We start from the raw sequence: 24882 nt of genomic DNA, 5'->3' as shown, positions 1-24882 counted from the left end.
TTGAATTATTTTCACCGCTTATGTGATGAGCTCTCAAGTAATGAGCTTTAGAGCGTGGGTTGAGAGAAGAGGAGAAGCATCTGTGTTGTGTTTAAAAAACCTAAAAAGTCTGTTTGCCATCATTGTTTGATAATGGCAGTTTAGTCTGATTTAGCTCGGTCATTACTGTGGAGCTCAATTCCACTTTCAGTCAGTGCTACTGTTTTAGGCTACTAGTCAGGTTGACCCTGAATCTTCATTAAAGACACTGAAGAGCTGCAGACCACTTCTGAAACTAGCTCTCCATGATGTTTAAGAACATTACAGGGACACTGTCAAACCAAGAGACCCATCAGTCCAGACCTGTCATACTTCATTCAACGCATTTGACTCAAATATTATAAGATTCAGATCATTTTTGAGAATAAGCTATATGTCATTTGCCCAACATGAGTACTGAGGTCGAGTACATTTTTAACTCGATTTTGCTGTGTGGATTTGCAAGACAAAGCATGACAACTTCCACTTCTTTGTGGATTCGCTTGGACTTTGGTTGCTCCTGATAGCGATCAGCCAGTTCTCTACCTGCAGCCTATTTGAATATTTATCTGCATAGCATAACTTGAATTGCTTCCATTTTCCTGACTTCTATGGTTATTCAGCTGCCAGCCTGCTGTTGGCTCATAGGACGGCACTGAATGAGTCCCCGCTGTGCAGATAATTGAAACCCTGGTTGTATTTTCTAGGTTGCGCTGACACACTTTATCTCAGATATGGCTACTCTATTAAAGCAAATTTTTCCTGCACTTCTCCAGCTGAGAACGTCTCGTTCTGAGACTGGCTGTTGAGGTTTTCTTTATAATGCGTGATTTTGGCGTCCTGCAACACTGGCATTACATTCATTAGTGAATTAAACTGTGGTCACAGGGCTAATCTTTTGGGGAACAATGGCAGCAGCAGGCAATTAATGCAATATGGTTTGTCCCCAGTCTCCTAAACAATCATTTTAATGGGCTACATGACTGTTTTTTGACCCTGGCAAGTGAGTCACCACAGAGATGTTATACAGCAGAGTGAGAGCAGGGATGCACTTAACATGTCATGGTCATGATGTCTGCATATTCTGTGTTTTATTTGTGGGCTGTCCGACTCTTTTTGTGAACAGACTTTTGACTATTAAGACTCCAAGGTTTTTCAAGTACACAAGTAAATACAACACCACAGATTTAACAGGCAATAGCACAGTTTCTTGTGGATTTTAGTGTAATGTAGTGTTATGGTTCTTCACTTAACAGCAATAAATGATGAGCTGAACCACAGGATAAAGTTTAAGTGTCTTTACTGTTAAAGTGCAAATTCATTCACACAGGTATCACTATGCTGACGTACCACTTATCCTGTTGAAAAAGTATACTGACCATCGTAGCAGATAAAAATTAGTGCCTATTGCCTTTTCTAAATATGGAAATAATGTATTCTGTTTCCACATACATAACATGCACTATACTGAAAAATGATTAAATTGAACTTTGAAATACCTGTTTTATCTGGTGACAAGTTGTCTGACTTTAGTCTTTCTCTATCTTAGAGAAAACACAATGTAAAAATTGCAACTCCAAAATTCAACCAAAAACCAAGCAAACAGCAGTAAGTGTAGTTACTGCACTCTGCCTTCATTTATCAGAGCTTCGGCTGCACTTACTACTATTAGATTTAGATTTCCTCAAGAAAAGGATACTAAGATTGTAATTACTGCACTTTGCCTTTGCACTACCTATATATCTGTTCAAGTTGATACAAAGACAGAGTGCAGAGAGTGCAGTATCTGCCTTTTTGGGGTCATAGGTCAAATAATTGTTCATGGTTTTTAGCCATGAAAATTACTTTCCTTACCACTTTACTACCTATAACAGATGGCTGGACAGTCAAATAACTGTGAAGCCATTTTTCTCAGTTTCATTGTTAGCATAGTTAGTGCAGTTTTTCCTTTGTAGGGTAGTAGATATGCCTTAAATACCAAAAGGTCAAGAGGGTGTGACAAGGTTACATACTGAAATAGACACGTGGGCAGAAATGGCAGGGCTGCAATGGCTACGTAGCAACATTAATAACCTAGCAAACATGGAGGGTCCACAGTTTCCTATTTATAGTTGAGAGCTAAGGACTAAATTAAGAGCAGTTCTACAGGAGCAGTTGGTCAGGTGACTGGAGGTTGTGGGAACAGGGGTGACTAATGGACAGGTGAGAAACTAAGAGTCCTGATGGGTGTTACCTCTCCAGTCTCAGGCCCCGAACCGTAGTTGGGTAGTTGGCCACTGGTATGACGCTACGTCACTTAGCTTAGCCTGGCTCATAGCTGGTAACAAGCTTTACAAAGAGTCCAGACCAACTCTGTGGTGGAGAATGGGGCACTTTATTCCAGCGTTGCAGCAGACCTAATACATAGCCTCTCTGTGATGCCTTTGACTCCTGCTTCACTAACAGTGGTAACTTATTTCTTCTCTATTGGCGTACACCTATTGGCTGCGGCTAGACACACACATATTTCCGACTACCCGCGCTTACACACTACGTCACACACACACACATTACCCACAAAGCCACCTTCTTTAAGGAGCAGGCTTGGCTTTCACGGGGGAAGAGACAGCCCATCCATGTGTCACCATGGCAGAAGCAAAGCATTTAAACCTGATTGGGCCTAGTTAGGCCTGAAGTAGACTTAAATATTGACTGAAACCCAGAACACACAGTGCATGTTTATGAATTTTTAGGGACACGGTTGATAAAGGGAAAACACAAAGAGCGAGGTAAGCGGAGAAGAATAACGGTCAAACACGGTGATTAATAGGGACATATGGCAAAGAAAAGACGCAACTGGCTCTCAAATGAAATTCAGAGTGCAGGGAGCCAATTATTTTTTTTATTATTATTATCCAGACAGAGCCAAAGGAGGGACGTACCAAGGTATTCTGTTATTATGCAATATTTATTTATATTTAAATACAGACAAAAAGGGGATGATAAGACAAGATGATGCTGGACTGAGAGATAGACCTCCACAAGCACTGTCGATAAACATGGAATGCTACAAAATACTGTATGCATTCCCTTAATTAGTGAATTATCCCTTTAGCTGGTATTGTGATAAGACAATAGTTGCATGACAAAGCAACTCTAGTGCTGGTGACTTACAGGTGTTGAGCTTTATTACAGGAAACCCTAACCTAAGAAACATCACCATAGCAGAAACTGTTTGGAGGACTTAATAATAACATTTAGATATAAAGCAAATGAAAAAAAGTTAAAATGCTGCACATAAAATGTTGAAGACAGTAAGAGAAAGAAAACATGGTACAAATGAGAGTTGATGAGAGGGGAGAGAGCATGTGATTGTTGGTGGAAAGTACTTAAGCTGCACTTTGATCAGGGAGATGGGGGCGTGCCTTTTATCTAAGGCATCATTTGCGATCAAGGAAATCATTACTCCTTTTTGAGTGTAGCATCAAGGTGTGAATACCTTGTCATCCAACAGTTTGACAATAATCTGTGGGTGTTGGTGCACACTTGAAAACCACAGAAATATTGAGTATATGTAGCCAATAAAAGACAGTCTTTTCTCATCCAGTAATCTACGTATAAATATGTGACTCATTAACTTGGAAATTAACTTAAATCTCTCATCATGTCTGTAACTCTGCCTGCAGCCTGTGTCATATCAAAGCTTAACATCTGTTGTGCCCTGTTGCTGTTGCCTCTGGCTATGTGTTTGAAACTCTGCACGGTCCTGTGGGGGTTAGAGAAAGCACTGACACGATTTTAAATGGTCCCTTGCCCACACACATACACACCACAGGCGCACACAGATACATTACAGTGTCACGAACCTGAGTACAATGTTTTAATTCCAGGAAACAGCAGCCTTCTTTATATATTATTTATTTGCAGCAATGGTTTGACTGCAGAATTCAGTAAAAGGCAAAGTGAAGATATTTTACCCCAAATCAGGTCTGCTTGCTTTGCTTATATTTGGACCCAATTATGATCCATTTGAAATTGATCAAGATTCACATAGTAGATTCCAATCCCTTAAAAAAGATGTGCCCAGCTACCAATCTAACTTAGGATATACCTTTCATTGATATTTCCCTGATAAAGCACAGATACCAAGTCCTGTGTTACTGACGCATTACCCCATTATACACAGAAAAATGCAGCACACAGATCAGCTGTTAGAGCTATGTTATCTACCTTTGTCTGTTTCTGGACTCTAATAAATGTCCCAGTAGGATACTGGATATTTGCTGTCTTTATAGGCTACTCAAAATTTTTATTATAGATGAATGTGTGAATATTATTTCAAAGCAACATTTTGGTGCCATTTTATGGACACTATAGCCCCAAGAATCTGTAAATCTGTAATCTGATGTTCTAACAATACTAACACACTCTTTAATATGATTGGTAGCAGTTATAGGTGCTAATCTTGACATTTCTTTTTTTTTTCAGAATACATTTCCAAGACAATTTTAAATGTCTCCTCTAATATTCTCTTCACTTAATGAAAAATTTGCAACGCTCATTATACAAGATTCTTTTTAAGCTCCGTACTTTTATTTGTTGTATATGCCATATCTGGGAATAAAGACATACAGTGACGTGTAGTTCCACCATCTCGGTTAGGAGCACCTGAGAGTTTGTTATGTAAGGGTCCACCGAGGCTAAAACATCATCAGTGTTTTCATCTTATCAGAAATGTTTGGGATGCCAAAGCTGCTCCAAGGCTTATTAAAAGAGAAACCAACCCAGTGTACATTTGGGTGCTTCAACTTGTCAGTGAAGGACTTTAACATTGGAAATTGAGCTTTCTAGTATCAAAGAAATCTGAGTTTGATGATGGACAAAGGAGATCAAATCACCACACATACTGTCTCTATTCTTTTTCATTTGTTGGAGCACTGATGGATTGAATTTAAGCATGTCAGACTTGTAATGACCTTTGTGAGTCCAGTTTGGACGTGATGTTTGGTGGATACAACACCGGCGTGAAAATGCACGCATGTGTTTGTGTGTGCTACAGAGCAGGCTGCACTCCCACCAGTTTATAATGAGAACAGCATTTACAACATCAGACCAGGAAACTCTTAATCACCTGTCCTTCCATTTCTCCCTTTACCCCACCTCCTCTCTTCCTGTCACCCTAAACCTTACTTACTGTCAACGTCCTGTCTAAACAAGAAGAGACAATGGCTACTGAGAATAGAAGCTGCACTGACACATAGTGAGTGAGTCAGTAGAGTTATGGGACAGGTGGCAGGAGAGATGCAGCATGGGAAGGGGAGCAGCTGGGCACGCCACTCTGTAATGTGATCACAATATGTCAGGATGCATTGTGCACACTGTTTGGTGATCGATTGTATATAAATATTATATGATAATAGAGAGAGACATTGATCAGTCTTCATCCGTTTGTATGTTTATGCAACTGATCACGTTTTGATCACAAGTTTGCCATTTTCAACCTTGCTTTCAACCTTACATTACATCAGGAAACAAATCTGCGTAGTTTACATGTCTTAGAAATATCAAAGTTTGTATACTCACAAAAAACCACATGTTGATTTATGTGAAATCATACGGACACTTAATTATTGTAGCACTCTTATCCTGAGATGTGGTACAAAGGTGTGTGCCTCCAATCAAAATGTTTTCTTTGGCAAATCAAAGCAAGATATTTACTCAATGAGCCACGTAATTGTCAACTGATCCTTTGAAAGGGTTCACATTCAAAGGTTAACTAGAAGACGTTCACTCCATACTCCACTGGCATAAACCCAATCACCTCCCAAAGTGGTGACCACCGAGACCCAATTAACATGTGTAACCTATAGCAGTCTCTGTATGTATCATTAACCTTCTCACAAGTCGCTCTATAGATTCTGTATCAAAGCCACAGTGTGTCAAAGGGCTGCTTCACAGCAAAATGACCCTTTTCTTGATAAACTGTGAAGCCTGACTAGATACAGCATCTCGGGTTTAACATATTGACCATGACACACACATATGTCCAATCCTATCTACAGTATGTGGGTGTATGCGCAGATACACAGTGTGCATACTAGAATAACAGGTACAAGTGTCCCTGGTTGCTATAGGAACATCAGCAGCTCACAACTAATTAGAAATCTCTTTGATGATGAAGTGGCTTTCTGTATGTGTGCTGTGTGCATGTGTGTGTCAAGGTTTGTGTGTGCATGTGTGTGTGTGTGTGTAGATTTGAACCCAGCTGACCCACACAGCCAGCAGTTTCCTGAGAAACAATAGAGGAAGAGGGTTTGCTAAAGGACACACAGTTAGTGATATTAATTGTCAACTCACATTTAAGTATTTTGATTAAAATATTCATGTACTTTTAATGATTTTTAATGTGTTTTGAAAGACATGAAAATCTGGTCAACAACTGTTGAAAATGTGGCAGTGTAGCCAGAAAGTTCACCTCATCCAGATGGTCTGTGTATTTGTGTGTTTATGTACGTGTGTGTGTGTGTGTCTGTCAGTGTGTTTTTGCCTTTTCTGTATTTGAACACATAGAAAATGATACACTGACACAAACAGTAGACGCCATCAGAAATCCACTCCTAAAAACATGCTTTCTCCCTCTGAGAGACTGAAACTCAGTGTCAAATATCTTTTAGAAACATATCATCACACAAGGACAACATTGCCATCAAGTGGACAACGGGCCAGATGTTTTTTTCTGAATGTTATCAGCCTGAATGAGGATATTCATCAAAGTATTTACTACTGAAAAATAATTATCAGATGAAATGTCCTATAACATCAAATTCAGTTCATTGTGCAAACTTGCATTGAGTGCTTGGCACTTTTAGTGTATTGTACTTCTGTGGTACTTGACAAGACATTTATTCATTCACCCACTTATGTGCTGATGTGGGAAATAAAAACATCATAATTCCACATTTGGTCACAATGTGAATTACAATTTATCTTTAAAAGAGAATATTTTACTAAGCCTCAAAAAAGTACCATGGTACAGATTCCAATGCAAGTGCAATAATGTGTGCTGTATCACCATTATATAAAGACACACGCACACACTGCCTCAGCTAATTAATGCAAATCCAGCAACCGCTTAATCCAGATCCATACAAATAAAGGCTCAGTGTGTTGTTCTCTACCCTCCTCTCCAATCAGAGCTTTAATTCATCAAGCAACCAATTTCTACCTGATTACATACTTAAATACTGAGTGACGCTGATGAAGATTCACTTGTAATTATTGTTTGCATTTTAACATCCTGCAGTTGTATGTATATATGTGTGTGTGTGTGTGTGTGTGTGTGTGTGTGTGTGTGTGTGTGTGTGTGTGTGTCTAGTCTTGTGTTTCATTCTCCATGAGTACCCTTCTTCTGACATTACCATGCATCATGTTGCACATTCTGAGGCCCAATTAGCCATATGTTGGTGTTTCAATTAGTCCTATATGGTCCAATTTGAAAGAGGGCTGCATGACCTCGGCTAAAATAATCAAAATTACCTGTCGTGATTATTCTCTTATATTTGGGAAAAAAATAGTTGAATTTTTGTGTATTAAAAGATCACTTTTAATACACATACAAGTTTGAATGTGTAAATCTTTGAATAAAAATTGTGTGTTGTTAATAAAACTAACTACAAGAACACTACATAGTAATAACACATCGTCATCTGATTAATTCTGTAAAAATTGAAAAAATTAGAATACAAAGATCAAATATATGTTTTCTAAATTGTAATGGATTGAATAAGTATGTGTAATGATACAATTAAGTACAATTTTGGATTATTGATATATTTTTAAGAGTATAAAAAAATAAAAACAGACAAACAGGAAACATGTAAATATATGAAATCTGATCTTGACTGGGATTTCCCCAGTTCTAAAAGAAGAAACTGCTCTAACTTATCAACCTAACGTGCAAGGAGATTGTGAAAATATGAGGATACGAATAGAGGTCAGAGCATAAGGAAGAAAACAAACACAGTTTCACGTTTTATCATACAATAACTTTTTGTTACACAGTTGGGGAACTTCTGCATTGTACAGTGGTAGTTGTGGCAACTGTAATCTTGATTTGTTAAGTGAGTTAAGTGATCCCAACTATCCACTGTAATGGGATTTATTATCATTGAGCTGAATATATATAAAAATCAAGAAGTTTTAATTGGGATGTGTTCATTGTCATCAGTTAAAGTGGTTCAACAGGCCTTACTAGACTCTCCTCCCCCAACTTCCCTTTTTCCTTGTTGCCTTTTTTTTTTTTTGCCTATCAACATTTACACAATTTTATTGGTATGAGGAAGGTAGCATCTAACACAGCCAACCTCAAGAAGTCTCGTCTTTGTTTAAAGTCGATAACCACAGACAACAAGAGAGATACGGCAAGCAAGTACGGACTGAAAGATATGTACTTCAAAACTGTACTTGTTTTCATGGGAGCTGTTGGCATCTATGCACAACGTAAGTAAGGCTATTTCCCTATTACTGTTCCTTTTGCATTGAAAGATCATTATATTCAAAGGCTACCGTTGAGGACCAGGGTCCAGGTATCATCGGATAATTCATAATTCATTTGTAATTCAAAAACCAAAAAATGGTAAATCTGTTATTTGTTTCAAAACAAAAAAATGTTTTTGGTGTCAGAATCACCAAAAACGCACGCAGCTGTCGCTGGCGTCTTCACCATAGTAACGGTCGCTGAGGATCATGGGTAGGCTACTGTAGCCGCTTCCGCCATTGTACAAAACTGACAAAGCTATAAATATAAAATACTTGATTTCTAAACCAAAATTGCACAGTCTTTTGAATTTGGTTTTCTGGATTTTTGTTGGGAAACAAAAAAGCAATAGATCACGTGATTTCGTTTTTCGTTTTTGGTTTAAAATGAAAAAAAGAGAAAATCACGTGACTTCCGTTTTTGGTTTCAAACGCAAAAATGAATTGGCTTGATGTCCGCAGACCTGTTCGATATTCAATCCAAAAAGGAATAACAATAAAACGAATCGGCAAAAACCAAAAACGAGCTGGGTTTGATTGGTTTTTCGTTATTTGATTCTGACACCAAAAACGTTTTTTTGTTTTTTGTTTTGAAACAAATAACAAATTTACCATTTTTTGGTTTTTGAATTACAAATGAATTGGGTATTATCCGATGATACCTGGACCTGTTGGTTTTAGTTGATGTTAAGCTAGGTGGCACAAGAAATGAAAATAAAAGAAACTTTTAACCAAAATGACTAATTTACAAATTCCCCTGTAGTAAAGTATATAACAGTATAAACTGTTGTTGGTGGATTTATATATGGATTGTTACATTTTCCCAGGAATTCATGAACTTTGTCACGCCCATGGATGCTTTGACTCAAGTAATACTCAACTGTGTCTGACACTGGACGGTGAGGAAGTCTACCATGCAGACTTTAAGAGAGGGGTATTGCATTGGGAGAGCAAAATCCCAACAACTTTCCATGTTCCGTACGCCTACAAATATGCAGTATATTACCAATCTATATGCAGACGTGACATGTACAAATGGAAACAAGACAAGTCAGCTACAACAAAGACTAAACGTAAGTGATATTCAACATGTTGATTTTAGGTTCACTATCTACTGTACTTTTTACAAAGATACATTAACTGGATTATGTATTAATTTAACCCTCAGAAGCACCAGAGGCCATCATTTACCCAAAAGATGAAGTGATAAAGGATGAGGAGAATACTCTCATCTGCTTCATCAACCATTTCTTCTCTCCCACCATCAACATAAAGTGGACCAAGAATGATATAGAAGTAACAGTCGAAGACCTTTTTATCAAAAGCATACCAAATCCTGATGGGACGTTTCATGTTTTTTCCACCTTGGACTTTGTCCCAGATGAAGGAGACATCTACGGCTGCACTGTGGAACACAAGGCACTCGAGGAACCTCAGACCAAGTTTTGGGGTGAGAACAAAGAAGTTTCTTGTTAGTATCTTAATATTTTCTTTACTGGTCTGATATATAAATATAGGAGTCAATCAATTCTGATATCAATTGAGGTTGACAGTAAAAGCCTGTTTTCTCTTGTCCTTCACAGAGGTTGAGATAAATGAGACGACTATTGGTCCAGCTGTCTTCTGTGGACTTGGCCTGAGTCTTGGACTTCTTGGGTTTGCTGCAGGAACATTCTTTTTTGTTAAAGGAAAACATTATCAGAGTATCCTAGTGGGCTAGTGGTTTAAGCATTCCATGATCAAAATGTCCCTGGTTTGTTTCCAGCCAGGTCCTTTGTTGCATGTCATTCTCTTTTCTCGGTTCTATTGTGTCCTGTCACTTCTCAGCTGTCCACTATCAATTAAAGGGGAAAAAACCCAACCTTTTTTTGAACAACCACCTTATAATGAAGATCAACAATTTCGCATCCACATCAACTAGCATATCCTATAAAGTCCTACAAGACCCCTATTCTTATATTCTTGAGTCTACAGAATATACAGTATTAACTTATCTTGATCAAATCATTAAAAGCTAATTCTTAATTACTTTTTGATTACATTCACAGTGATCATTTAATTGCCTTGATTTTATGCCACAGTTTGACTGCTATTAATTATAGACTATAGCTAGAGAGATTTGCATTAATGAGTATGTTTTAGAAAAAACCTAATCTGTAACACCAACAAGCAGGCATGGAAAAGTATAACGTGACTTTGGTTGTTTCTTACATGTCCAACAAGTCCAGTGTGTTGGAGTATCTCAGGGCGCTTTCACACCTGTAGTTTGGTTTATTTGGTCCAGACCAACGGAAAAAAGAATACATTGTTGTCTTGTAGTCGTGGGCCAGTTTGTGTTCACACTGACCCTTTACAATATAATGTAAACATTAATTTATGCATTGATTGGACAGTTTTGGCGACTGACATCCTACATCATCAGCACTACATGGACTGATGAGGGGAAATCAAATTCTTTCGATTTTTCCAATTCCAGCACTCTAGCACTTAAACTCTTCTTACATGTATATATATATATGTTCTCTGGGGTCATGAAGAGCTCATGAAGAAATAATTTATGACCATCATCAGTTAGACCATCATTAGATTGTAAACTGACTGCATATTATGAATAATGACAAACAGGTAAAGACAGGACGAAAAAGAGTTATCTTTTACAGCAATATTTCAGGGGGATTAATGTGGGATTGACTTAATGAACTGCCAGAATACAGCACCAGTCGAAAGTGAATGGAAGGTGTGTCCAGGGACAATGTCTCGCACCCCTGGGTTTTATGAAAAAAAAAATCACAATAAAGTCATCCCAGCTATCCACTGTAATGGACTTTATTTTCACTGAACTGAATAGACATGCAATTCAAGGAGTTTTAATTGGTACGTGTTCATTGTTATCTTTATGGTGCCTTACTCATATAAAATGGTTCAACAAGCCTTACTGACTCTTCTCCTTGTCTTTTTTGCCTTGCCTAACAACATTTACATGACTTTATAGATATGAGGAAGGTAGCAGCTAACACAGCCAATGAAAATAATGAACATACAGGGGGAGTTTTAACTCATGGTGGGTGTATCCTTTGACTTTGTTGACATACCAGTGTACCATTAACTACTTCCGTGTATCTGTGAACACATAAATGCTCCGCATCAGAGAAACTATGTTGGTGTAGTTTCCTTCTCATGTTAGAACATGTACATTCATAATTTTCTTTTTTGTGTGGGTTTCTCTCTTTTCTGTCCAGGTAAGTTGCATCACTCTTCTACTTAAATGCATCAGTGAAATGTCAGGTTGTAGTGATTATTATAGTAGTTAATATGACATAATACGTTTCTCTCCTATGTTACAGTTTTCCCAGATGAAGATTATTTACAGTACAGAGGATGTTGTAAATTCAAGGGTCCGGACATAAAAGATATAGAGTTTATTCTTACAAATTACTTTAACAAGAAATTAATGATGCAGTATAACAGCACAACAGGCAACTGGACAGGATTCACAGCTGATTCAATTGAAGAGGCAAAACACAAGAACAGTGATCCCCATGATGCAATACAGAGAGCCTTGGAAAAGAACATACTGTGTACAAACAATGTAGACTTTGTCCATCACATAGGTAAGAGCATTTTTTCTTCAGATTACTTTAACTCTTATGTGCTAAATGGATTTTGATGTGTTGTGGATATGTATATTACAATTGGGAATTTTAAGTATAACTCACAATACCTTGATACTACCATGATATTTTGCCCATGAATACTATTGTATAACATTACAGATTATTGTGAAATATGTATTATTTCACAGCATAATTATCTGTGACACATACTGTAACAATGGGCCTCATGCAACAACAAGTTGGATTTTAAGTTGGATTCAACAAACTCTCTTAACTGCCTGAACTTATTGTAAATCACTTGTTTCAGCCTAATGAATGCCACCTGTTCATGCGTAGGTGCGTGTTCATGAGATGTGGTGATTAGCATAATCCACACCCCTAAATTTCCAGACAAGGCTCTGTTGTTCTGTTACATTGACTGGCTGTTGCTGAAAGAATAAATATCCAAAATATCGACAGGGCTTGATATAATTAAAATCTTAAGGTGAAGAATATTTTTTTTCTTTCAGATAGTGCTGTTATAAGCGGACCAAAGATCAAGCTGAATTCGGTGAAGCAGCCTAGTGATAAACACCATTCAATGCTTGTGTGCAGTGCCTACGACTTTTATCCAAAACAAATCCGATTGACGTGGTTGCGGGATGGGCAGGAAGTGACCTCAGCTGTTAGTTTTTCTGAAGTGATGCCTGATGGGGATTTTTACTACCAGATTCATTCCTACCTGGAGTATACCCCGACACGAGGAGAAAAAATTACCTGCATGGTCGAACACTTCAGCCTCTCTGAACCAATGCTTCAGGTCTGGGGTAAGTGTGCCACTATGATGCAAATTGTACTTAAGGTAAGAAAATGTAAGATGTTCAAATAAAAACATCTTTTTCTCTCTTATTTTAGACCCCTCCCTTCCTGCATCACAACAAATTCAAATAATTCTGGGAGTGTGTGGTCTGATGCTTGGTTTTGCCTTTATTACCTCTGGATTCATCTACTACAAGAAAAAGTTTGCTGCATACATCACTTTCTGCCAAGGTGAAGACATTGAGAGAAAATCGATAGTTTTAAAGTCAATTGACTGCAATCTTGATAGCCTTTGCTATCATTTTGTACATTTGCCATGGTGATAAATAATTGTTCTTATCCTTATTTTGATAGAGCGAGTATTGATTGATGTGGCAGACCTCCCCGAAGCTGGAGCATCTCAGCAGTCTGAACATACACCAGAATTGTTGGTATCCATGACGATCTGAATATGACGCTCTAAAAAATGATAATGGACCGTCACAATTCTCTGTATCTCAAGTTTTAGTTCAGTCATTCTAGTCATAATTTGGGTGATGGCTGGGGCGGTGGGTAATGCCTTACAGCTTGTGCATAAAAGCCAATGTATAGTGAATAATAGATAGTACACAGATATGATAGCAGCTGCAATACCTTAAATTGAATAACATATATAGTATTGCATGTGTAAAGGCTGGGGTGGTGGTTTTATTTCTGCTTGCATTGTAATGGTGTCCACTAACCACTGAAAACAGCTAGCAACAGCATTAGCAATAACATGTAAGGAAGTAGTAGTTAAAATCAAAGGCTCTTTTAAAATGAATGTGTCATTGAGAGATCAGATCTGGTTGGTGCTAATGACTTGATGTTTCTGTGTGTATCTACATGAACTTCATTTCATTGTAGTTTTGCATGGTAATGTTTGATCTGGCCAATGTCCTGTTATTAGGCCATCCTAAACTTAAATATTTTGGGGAAATACGCTTATTTGCTTTCTTGCAGAGAGTTGGATGAAAAGATTAATACAACTTACAGGAAAAATCAAGGTACTGCCAGCAGCCATCTAACTTAACTTAGCACAAGGTTTGAGGAGCAGGCTGTAAGACTGTAAGGTCACTGGTTCCATTCCTGGACCGGCAGGATAAGCAGGAAACATGTGAAAGCAGTGCTTGCCCCTCCCCTCATTATCACCACTGAAGTGCTCTTGAGAAAAGCCCACTGCTCCAGTAGATCTGCTCAGTGGCCAGCAGGTCAGACTGTGGTTGTACTGGGCAACTTTCAGGTGTGAATGTGGTTAGGTCATACAACAAAAGAAAGTTGGGCTCTCAGTGAAACTTCCTAATAAATAAAGGTTTAATAAAAGCGTATTTCTCAAAATGTCAAACTTTTCCATTAAAGCATAATGGTGGTTGGTCAGATCAGTTGTATACATATTAAACTTAAACTGCCTATATTCATTGCTGTGTGTCAACTTTTTCACTGTATGAACAAAATAAAGCAAGTTTTTGCATTGAATGAAATCTTTAAATCTTTATTTACAAGATAGTGTTTCACACTAACATAAACCTTTGTCCAGTACATTCTTTTCAGATATGAATTAAACTGAATAACTTGCACAACTTTAATTTACTTAACTTTGATTGAACACTATTGTTGGCCCTTTAAGCCCTGATCAACTGCAAGGTCTCATTTTCAATTCTTAGACCCTGGCTTCTCACTTTGCAAATGGCAACTTAAATGATGAATTGTGCTGCAGCTGTTAAAGGAAATATGTAAATTATATGTAATATATATATTCTCACATCCGCATATGTTGTAAATGAGTATATTGGTGTGTTGTGTTAAATTGTATGTTTCTTGTTTTACAACCCCAGTGAGTGAAATATGTAAAGTCACGTTCATAAAGTTTAACTTAGGCTACATGATAACAGCTACATGATAAACACAATTATTCACACCATCTCGAGGAACAAAAAAACTGCCTTGATGTACACAAAGAAAAAAAATAAAAATCTTAAAATAATCAGTGTCTCACCAGAGGTAGGTAGAGATATAATAGAAATGTCCTTAACAACAACAGCAGTATTAATAATAATTTTTCATCATAATAATTTCCTTCTTATTATGCAGCTCATTCTAACTGAATCCTGATTCATCTGTACAGCTTTAATCAAGCAGATATACTTTTTGTTAAATAGGTTAAGTTAGAAACACAATGTTCTCATGATATGTTAATTAAAGCAATGAAATTAAGTTCTGTATGATTTCTTTATTTACCAATATATCAAAACAAACAGACACAGTTTTCAAGATGGAAACTGCTGTGTTTATTTAGCCTGTTGAATAAATGAACTGCGGTTTGAAAGTATGAGAATGCGAAAAGATATTTAAGAAGGAGGAAAAAGGAAACATAAAGCTGGAAATCAACCCAAAAGTAACTTTACCCTATTTTTAACCATTTTGAGTACTAGTAGTTGTGGTGTCTTTGAATGTTTTCATTGCATTAATTAAATGTATTGTCAACATTTTTACAGTAAAAGCTTATTTTTATATTTCTGCCCAATTACAAACAGATACAGGTATGCAGGTTGGTAGGATGTATGAGGAAGCTCTGACTGAACTAGAACTAGAATCAAATCACAGAGAACTACAGCAGCACACTAACAAACACATACTGCAGCTACCATGTACTTTAAAATAATACTTATTATCACAGGAATAATTTGCACCTGTGCACAAAGTAAGTATAGTTTTGTTTGTGTTAATTTTTTTTTTTGTTCCATTGCAGTTGTTAAGCTAATATCAAACTTTAACTTAAATCTTTTCACCGTTTTATCAAAAGATTGTAATACTGGAAGACTGTTGTTTTGTTTTGGTTGGTGTAAGAGTGAGCTGGATTATAAATCTGAAACACCGTAGCCTGAAAACACCCTTTAAGAATGAGGGGAAATTTTGTTTGTAAATCTTAGCATGACTAAATTAGTAATGTATATAATAGTAATATAGACAGTTGTAACTGGATTGATGTATGGATTGTTACTTTTCTTAGGAAGTCATAAACTTTGTCACAGTTATGGATGCTTTGACTCAAGTGATACTCAAGTCTGTTTGACACTGGATGGTGACGAAGTCTACTATGCAGACTTCAAGAAAGGAGATCTCGTTTGGGACAGCAGAATCCCTCTTGCTTTCCATGTTTCCCATGCTTACGAATATGCAGTATACTACAGAAACGATTGTAAAGCATGTTTAAAAACATGGACATCTGACACATCGGCTATATCAAAGAACAGAGGTATGTAACATTGACAACTCAAAAGGAAGATCACATTTTATTTAGTTTTGACAATCAACTGCTCTTTAAAAGAGTACTGTATGTAAAAGATAATGTGTTAATTAAACCCTCAGAGGCACCAGAAATCATCATCTACCCCAGAGATGAAGTGATAAAGGACGAAGACAATACTCTCATCTGCTTCATCAACCATTTCTTCCCTCCGGCCATCAACATAAAATGGACCAAGAATGATATAGAATTAACAGTGGAAGATCCTTTTATCAAATGCATACCCAATCCTGATGGGACGTTTCATGTTTTGTCCACCTTGGACTTTGTCCCAGATGAAGGAGACATCTACGGCTGCACTGTGGAACATGAGGCACTGGAGGAACCTCAGACCAAGTTTTGGGGTGAGAACAAAAAGCCCAATGTTAATTTTCAAAATACATATTTTTTTTAATTTTAAGATTGAGAGTATTTAGTAGAGATTGACTGTGAAAACCTCTTGTAAAAGATTTAATTCATGTTTTCTCCTCTCCTCCACAGAGGTTGAAGCAAGAGAGACCAGCATTGGTCCTGTTGTCTACTTTGGATTTTCCTTGAGTTTTGCACTTCTTGGAGTTGCTACAGGGACTTTTTTTTTTGTCAAAGGAAAACAGTCTGAACCAAACTGACTTGCACACCTGCAATTTACATTCTCAAATTAAGCAATGGAAACATTACTTTTTATTACATTTACTTTTTTTTCTTTTTTACATACTACATATGACTTACAGTCCATTAGACTAAGATAAAACATGCAATCACTAAAACTTTAAACATCTATGTTATCACATTTTTCATATTATGGCATACTTAAGGGTTAAGGGTTTGTTTGTATATTCTGTTACGCTGCTTGATATGAAATAGAAGAAGAAATATGTAGATTTCAGATTAATACTAACCATAATAATTCAGCTTTACCTGCAATTCTTAAAACTTGACCAGGTTTTATCATATTGGTCAATTGTGTAATTGATATGGTTTTATGCCAGAACGTTTACAATAAAAACATCTGACTGTCAGTGGATCAAATTGTATTTATTTTGCATGTGGTGTGTTTGTGTTTGCATTATTGATTTCCTTCATAAATCAATTAAACCTGACTTTTAAACATCACCCACAACTGCAGTCCTGTTACAGCTGGGAGTTAACTTTTGACACAGCAAAAGGGCGGTCCCAGTCTTCGTTCAGTGTACCAGCATTAATTTCCTTGCACCAGTACACTAATTAATGCTGTGTGGTGAAGACGCTTTTGTTGGTTATTATTCATGTTAAAAAATGCACATTCATAAATTGCTTTTTTGCATGCTTTTCTCTCTTCTCAGTCTGGGTAAGTGACATCAATTTTCTTTTTGAAAGAATCAGTGAAGTGTCAAGTTTTAGTTGTTATTGTGCTCATTAATTGGCATTTTCTTTTTTTCTTCTTTTATTACAGTTTTTTCAGATGATTTTTTTTTGCAATATTCTGCATGTTGTAGTTTCAAAGGTCCAGGCTTGGAAGAGATAGAGTATAACCTTGTGAATCGTTTCAACAAAAAAGTATTGATAGAGTACAACAGCACAAGAGGAAATTGGAAAGGGTACACAGAATTTGCAATTTCAGTGGCAAAAACTTGGAACGCAGATCCCGCAAATGCAATAAGAAGAGTATTTGAGAAGGAGCTGCTCTGCACAGACAACATAAACTTTGTCAAACAAACAAATGGTAAGTATTTCCTCACTTCATTATTCTACATCAAAAGTACAAAGAAAGCAGTTTGTTGTGCACATATATATTTCAGATTGGAATGACATTTTATAACAAGATAATTATGTGAAACATCGTGTTAACTTTAACAAAAGAAGAAAAACTCAGAGAGGTCAAATATATTTTCTAAATGTGATAAATCATAAACACACTATAGAATATTTTAATGTCATTGGAAGAAGTGGTGTCAATTTTTGTACAGTGTCAAGCATTTGATATGAAACAGTGTAGAACAATGAGCAGAGTCTGGTTCTCTTAAATATACAATAAGTCTTCTTTCTTTAAAAAATCAATTTGTTTAGCACCACACCAGCAGTCATCAGGTGATGATGTTGTTAAGTCAAAATAGTGATATGTGTAACACAAAGCAATCAATTTATTGCCTGCAAATTTATCATTTAAAGAATTGTAATTGGCATCGGTTTATTTATTTCACAAGAGAGCAACTTACAAGATATGTTGCCATATAATTTTTTTGTTCCATTTTTTTTTTATGAAAGTATAAAACATCAAATTGTTTTTTTTTCAGGAAATCTTACAGCTATCCCCACCGTCAAGCTTAATTCAGTGAAACACCCTCCAATGCTTGTCTGCAGTGCCTATAACTTTTATCCGAGACAAATCCAATTGACGTGGTTGCGGAACGGGCAGGAAGTGACCTCAGCCGTCAGTTTTTCTGAAGTGATGTCAGATGGGGATTGGTACTACCAGATTCATTCCTACCTGAAGTACACCCCGAATCCAGGAGAAAAAATTACCTGCATGGTCGAACATCTCAGTCTGTCTGAACCAATGCTTCAGGTCTGGGGTAAGAATATACATAACTATAACTGATGCAACTGTATGTAAGGTCAGAAAATGTAAATGAAAGCATCTTTTTCTCTTTTTTATTATTTTAGACCCCTCTCTTCCTGCATCAGAACACATCAAAATAATTGTGGGAACATTTTTGCTGATACTTGGTTTTGTCCTCATGAGCACTGGATTCATCTATTATAAGAAAAAGTCTGTAGCACACCTCACTTGCTGTCAAGGTAATAAGATGTTTTATGGTATTATTAGTTGTCACCTTGTTATATATTTGCCACTGCAATAAATACTTGTTCTTATATTCATTTTTAACAGGAAGAGTGTTGATTCCTGTGGAAGACGTCCTTGCAGCTCGACCAACATCACAGCTGTTAGAGCATACCAACCATGATGGTCTGAATATGATGCTCTGAAAAATGATGGTGGACAGTTCAGGCTCAAGTCACTATTGGTTGATGGCTGGGGTGGTGTGTGATGTGTTTCAGCTGATGCCTGAAGGCCACTGGCCAGTGAACAGCAGTTAGTAGAAATATATTGCCTGTTAGCGGCAGCAAGAACTTAAATTGTATAACGGAGTATGTGGAAAGGCTTGGGTGGTGGGTGGTGTAATCTCAGTTTGCATCGCAGTCTGGCAACCAGACTGTGAAAGGACCTGGCAACAACATTAGTAATGATTGGAGATAGATGTTTACATTGACCAATCTGTTATTTGAATGGTTGTATTGTTGATACTCAGGGAAACTGGGGGCTCCAATGACCTGATTTTTCTGCCTAAGCATATGCTATGAGCTTCATGTCAGAGTAGTTTTCCACATCTTTTTTTTCTCCCACATGACCCCTGGAGGGCTCTGTAAATGTGTATTTTTCGAATGCTTACAAATAAATCATCAAGGGTTCAGAGTCTAATAGCTTGTGCTGTAGTTATACTCGTATATCTTAGATAGAATCCTTCATTTATCAATTGCTTTGAGTCACAGAGGCTGGTGGAACAGCAGCTAGCCCAGACTTGATGTCAGGACTTTGGCTAGCTACGATCCAAACGCTATGGAGGTTGATTGTATTTATCCATGTAAACATTCAATAATGTAACTGAAATACATTCATGTCAGCTTTTTCATCTGTATGAATACTATCATAAATTAAAGCATTAAATGAAATCTCTTTGTGTAAATGAATTCCTTTTAAAATGACCTGGTGTCTGATGATATGATGATTTTTTGTAACATAGATGTAGGGATGGCGATATCGATCCACCACTTTGGTCCAGACTGAAATATCTCAATAGCCACTAGACAGATTGTAGGGCTGGACAATATATGGATATTATATTGATATTGTGATATAAGACTAGATATCATCTTAGATTTTGGATATCGTAATATCGTGATATGGCATAAGTGTTGTCTTTCCCTGGTATCAAAGACTGCATTACTGTAAAGTCATGTGATTTTCTGAACTTACCAGACTGTTCTAGTTCCTCTATTATTTGCCTGTAACCATGTAGTCATTACATCCACATTACTGATGATTATTTATAAAAATCTCATTGTGTAAATATTTTGTGAAAGTAACAATAGTCATCCCTACAATATTGTCGCAATATCAATATTGAGGTATTTGGTCAAAAATATTGTTATATTTGATTTTGTCCATATCACCCAGCCCTAATAGATTGTCATGAAATTTGGTACAGAAAACCTTATGATGCCCAGAGAAGGAATCCCAATGATAGTTGATCCCCTGACTTTACCCCTAGCACCACCAGCAGGTTAAAACTACATATTGTATTTAAGTTGATTGCAGCTGTGTGTATATCTTATCCTAAGTTCTTACTTATCCAGTGACATATGTCAACATCTACCTGATGGACTGGCACCAAATTTCTGTATTTAAAATATCCACATTTGTGACAAAATTTACTTTTGAAGAAAATGAATAAATGACGAGACTGAGAAAGATAGTCCTGCTTAATTAAGAGTTGTTTTTATTTTAAATATATCAATCAATTAATATTTTCATAATAAAGAAAAGTTCAACTGAAAGACCCAAACAAAGGATAGGTAGTAAAATGATGAGGAAGTTTTTGGGGACACAGCTGTTTGATTGAAAAGATAGCGAGTATGTGTATTTCCTCATTGTTTTGTACAAAACAATGAGGTGTTTTATTTTGTTGAGGGATGTTTATGAGAGAAAATAATGTACCTTGGTACAGTTATTGTTACCCAATATAAATCCCTGGTTGGTATCATTACAGTACAGTACCTTCTTTGTCTAAGCATAACTGCATGGTGTAATGCAGTAATACAGTGAGGATGTTTGTTTATATATCTTCACTTCTGCTACACTGATGATTGCGGTTTTGATTCTTACCACACTTCACAGCTCCGGCTGGTGAGTTTCTTTTATCCCACACTTTCTCAGCTCATCCCTGACCCTGTTTTTCTCAAGAACAGAAAATCCTTATATCTGTTAATTTATTAGCTTCACAACCATCTTTTGTTTTCTTCTCCAGCACTGTCCTACTACCCTATGCTCACCTAAGCCTCCCTGCCCTCATTGCACCTGCCACAGCTGGTACAGAGTTTCCTGGCACATAAGCTTAATCAAACTTCCCCTCTTTTGTGTGAGACTATCCCTGTGTGACAGCTTTATGGCATAACTTCTGAAGATTTTCTTTGTTCATCCTCTTGCCAACTTCCTTGATCTTCTCTTTCTGCAATTGCTTCTTAATTAATGTTGATCCTTCATCATGCCTTTCTCATCAGTGAATATGAGAAAGAAAGTAGATGGAGGATCTGATAGTTTGCAAGAACAAACCAAGATAACGCTTGTGGTCATTCCTTTCTCTCTTTGATTCTTTCTTCATTTCTCTGCTTTTCTTGCTCTCTTTTCCCCATCTGTCTCTATCTGAGCAGAGCTGTAAGAAGTACACTGTGCTCTCACTATGCATAATAAATGAGACGGTTTTCCCCGAGCAACCTGAAATTCAAGTTGAGTGAAACGGGGGGGACAAAAGGCGTATGTAACACAGACTTGTTTATCAACCAACTGAGCGAGGCCTATGAAAAAAATCTCCTGGCTCTTGCTCAAGGCTTAGTTCTGTGAGGACAAAAATTAGGTTAAAAATGTGATAGATTCAATTTGATTAAGATTATGGCGTATTGCTGGTTGAATAAACAATAAGCTCAAAAATCAGCATTGCTGCTTCCTCATGTCACACCTTAGCATCCACCTGACCTGTGGGCTCTGCGTCTTCTTTGTTCTCCACAGGGGAGTTGATTGATCTTCTCCTGCTCCTGCTTTTTACTGACTTTAAATTAAGCTTTGCAGAGAGTTGTATTAAACAGAGTCTGGATGGCAAAGTAAATTCTATGTTTACATTTGTTCTCAATTAAATTGTCCTATTCAATACGTGAGGTGACTTACAAAACGTTCATCATATTGCAGACACTTGAACATCAACAGTTCCAAGTGTGTGTGTGTGTGTGTGTGTGAGAACTAAAGTCTTTCAGTATATGCAGTATTCATGCATTCAAGTTCTCTGTCTTTGCTTGTCTCTTTCACTATTCTCTCTTTCCATTCTACCTCAGTAGCTTTAGACTTGCTTGGATGTGGGAATCTCACCCTATTCTCACATCACACAAAAATCAATACCATCTTCCAGGCTCTACTTATCACTAGAACACTCTGTGCGCTTTTCATCACTCAGTAAATAAGCGAACCAGCCTTTACAGGGTGTCAGCAGTTTAATATCAAATGACTTCAGCCCAACACTACTTGACTTCATTTGATTTTCCTGCAAGTTAGTCAACATGCGAGTTTAAGAAAAAAAAAGTCTAACAGTTTCTCAAGTTCTGACATATTGTCAAAGATACTATTATGAGGTTTGAAATAGGGAGTTGTGTTCTCGTAAAAGGGTTGTTTCAGTCATTATACTGTAGTATCAAAGGCATAGCTATATAATGATGCTCTCCAACCTGGCTCATGGAGACAAGAAATGGAAAGACAGAGAGGAGATGCAATGAGGAAAAACTGGGAAGAGGGAAAGAGTTAGCAATGCAAGCTAAATGAATGATGGTAGTAGAAATGTATGAAGTAGAGTATAAAGGGGAGGGAGAGCAGGAGTAGTGAGGAGGGCAAGAGAAAGGCAGCTGTCCTTGATCCAGTCCTCTTATGTAATGACCCAACAGTCTGTCAGTCTCCTGAACATCTTTCTTCTGCAGCACTGCCCTTTTTCGCTCATCATCTCTACCTCTATTTGACACTCTACTTCAATCCGTCCTCCGCTCTTTCACGTCGTTCTCTCCTCGCCCTTTTTCTTTCCCGCTACATGCAAGCACATAAACACAGTAGACCACCCAGCGTGCTGCAAGGCAGGGAGTAAAGATGATGCATGGTGGAAAGATCTGTAGTGAGTGATCTTGACGTTATGTAATCTATGGTTCAGTGACCTCAGACACTGCAGAGATGCAGGATGAGAGGACGGGAGGAGAGAAACAGTGAGAAAGAGGTAGAGAGAGGAGAAAGACAGGAGAATGCTCTTTCCCACCTGCAGCGATCATTATTAATAAGTTATGTTTATGTAACACGCTCTTTTACTCTGGGCAAGTGGCTTTAAGAAGACCATTCTGTTTGTATTAAAGATGGTGTAAGATACACTTCAGTCCATTCATAACAGTGGTTGGACACTACATTTTATTTGTCACCACAAGTATAGAGCAAGTGATTTCCACTCAGTGATGTTTGTCCCTTTTTAGAAGCACAAAAAATGTATTAAACTACAGTTTTGACTGTGCAATATGTGGTCTGCTCCATGGATACTGAATTTTTTTTCAGACTTCAGAGCTTCTTTGCAGTTTAAATTGACTTGATATAGCATTTTTCTCAAGTTGTATAGCAAAACAACGGCTGCATAATGAACAGATTGTTGACTCTACAGAGAGCTTTGAAAATACCTTTCAGTCTTAGTTGACTTACATGAGCAACCAAGCACGTCTGAAAATGCAAAAGGTGTACTCTGAGCCTCTTGGGTAGAATCTGAACGTCCTGTTCTTCCTGAAGAAAAGGCACTGACACTAGGTAATCTCGTTCTCAGACCTTATCAGTCTCCATTGCTCTTGACTTCTGTACTGAATGACTGAGTACTTGAGTTAGACCATGAAAAGGAAAAGGCTGCTTGTGTGGCAGACACTAGTGTTGTGCAACCACAACACATTGCTTCCCCGTGCCAGCTGCCATCATTAGCATTCTCCCACAGTGCATACTGTATGCGACCACCACTGCTATGGCATGTGAATTTATCAAACTACTGCGGGGACTTAACACTTACCTTCACATTTTGCTGAATCAGCATGAACGGAGCAAATGCAGTCAGTCACATGCGCTTGCTCTCAACAGCATGCCCACATGCTCCAGTTTCTGCTGAAACAGCACAATGTGTATGTGTGTTCTTCTACTTTATCCTTGTGAAAAAAATACTTTTAGGTTGGGACAATGTACTCAGCTTAAATGTAGTCATTAGGGTTAGAGACATGGCTTAAGGACTTAATGTCAAGGTCTTCATAAGAACGTGCGTGTGTGTTAATTCGAAATTTAAAAAAAATACATAGTTGAAAGGTTATTGTTGACAGAGGAACTGTGCCTTACTGAAAATCTCCAAACATTTCATTTGAAATTATGTGAAGTGACCCACCAGCTATGCATCAGACCACAGATCAGTGGTTGTCACTCCTAATGTACTGTAGTTGGCTACTTGCTTTAATAACCTCCAGTTATATGGAAAACCAGAAATACATGTTGCACTGGTCATCTGATGGTCCTTTCTTTCAGTGTGAGGTGGTGGGTAAGGTGTCACTTCCTCAGCTTCCTCATGAAGGCCTACTCATGTCCTAAATATGGACATATTAATCGATAATAAACTTACACACATTCATTTTTTCAGTTTCATATATGAAACTAGGCCCACAAGTGTGTCCTGCGGTGTTGCACCATGGCTCAGCTGAAACATCAGTTGATGCAGAACTGAAGCTGCACTGAAGTTCTGTGCATTAATCAGCTCTGTATGCTTCCCTTCACATCTC

General features: G+C 37.4%; 4 protein-coding genes across 5 annotated transcripts in view; all 4 read left to right on the top strand.

The window, feature by feature from the left end:
* LOC122966628 (cytoplasmic phosphatidylinositol transfer protein 1-like) overlaps positions 1–24882 on the top strand; it is a 51477-nt gene that overhangs the window by 5492 nt on the left and 21103 nt on the right. The window lies entirely within an intron of this gene.
* On the top strand, positions 7844–10253 carry LOC122966629 (H-2 class II histocompatibility antigen, A-Q alpha chain-like). The gene is made up of 4 exons (XM_044330880.1): positions 7844–8496; positions 9360–9605; positions 9701–9982; positions 10116–10253. The coding sequence occupies exons 1-4, from the start codon at positions 8331–8333 to the stop codon at positions 10250–10252; spliced, it is 831 nt and encodes a 276-aa protein (XP_044186815.1). The 5' UTR covers positions 7844–8330; the 3' UTR covers position 10253.
* LOC122966630 (rano class II histocompatibility antigen, A beta chain-like) lies at positions 11912–14394 on the top strand. The gene is made up of 4 exons (XM_044330881.1): positions 11912–12143; positions 12656–12952; positions 13041–13175; positions 13299–14394. Exons 1-4 carry the CDS (start codon positions 11984–11986, stop codon positions 13391–13393), a joined length of 687 nt encoding a protein of 228 aa, XP_044186816.1. The 5' UTR covers positions 11912–11983; the 3' UTR covers positions 13394–14394.
* On the top strand, positions 15647–17542 carry LOC122966631 (H-2 class II histocompatibility antigen, A-Q alpha chain-like). The gene is made up of 3 exons (XM_044330882.1): positions 15647–16218; positions 16332–16613; positions 16750–17542. The coding sequence occupies exons 1-3, from the start codon at positions 15948–15950 to the stop codon at positions 16875–16877; spliced, it is 681 nt and encodes a 226-aa protein (XP_044186817.1). The 5' UTR covers positions 15647–15947; the 3' UTR covers positions 16878–17542.

The sequence above is a fragment of the Thunnus albacares genome, chromosome 17 (assembly GCF_914725855.1).
Source record: "Thunnus albacares chromosome 17, fThuAlb1.1, whole genome shotgun sequence".
Taxonomy (NCBI): domain Eukaryota; kingdom Metazoa; phylum Chordata; class Actinopteri; order Scombriformes; family Scombridae; genus Thunnus; species Thunnus albacares.
This window is presented reverse-complemented; position numbering and strand designations above follow the sequence as displayed.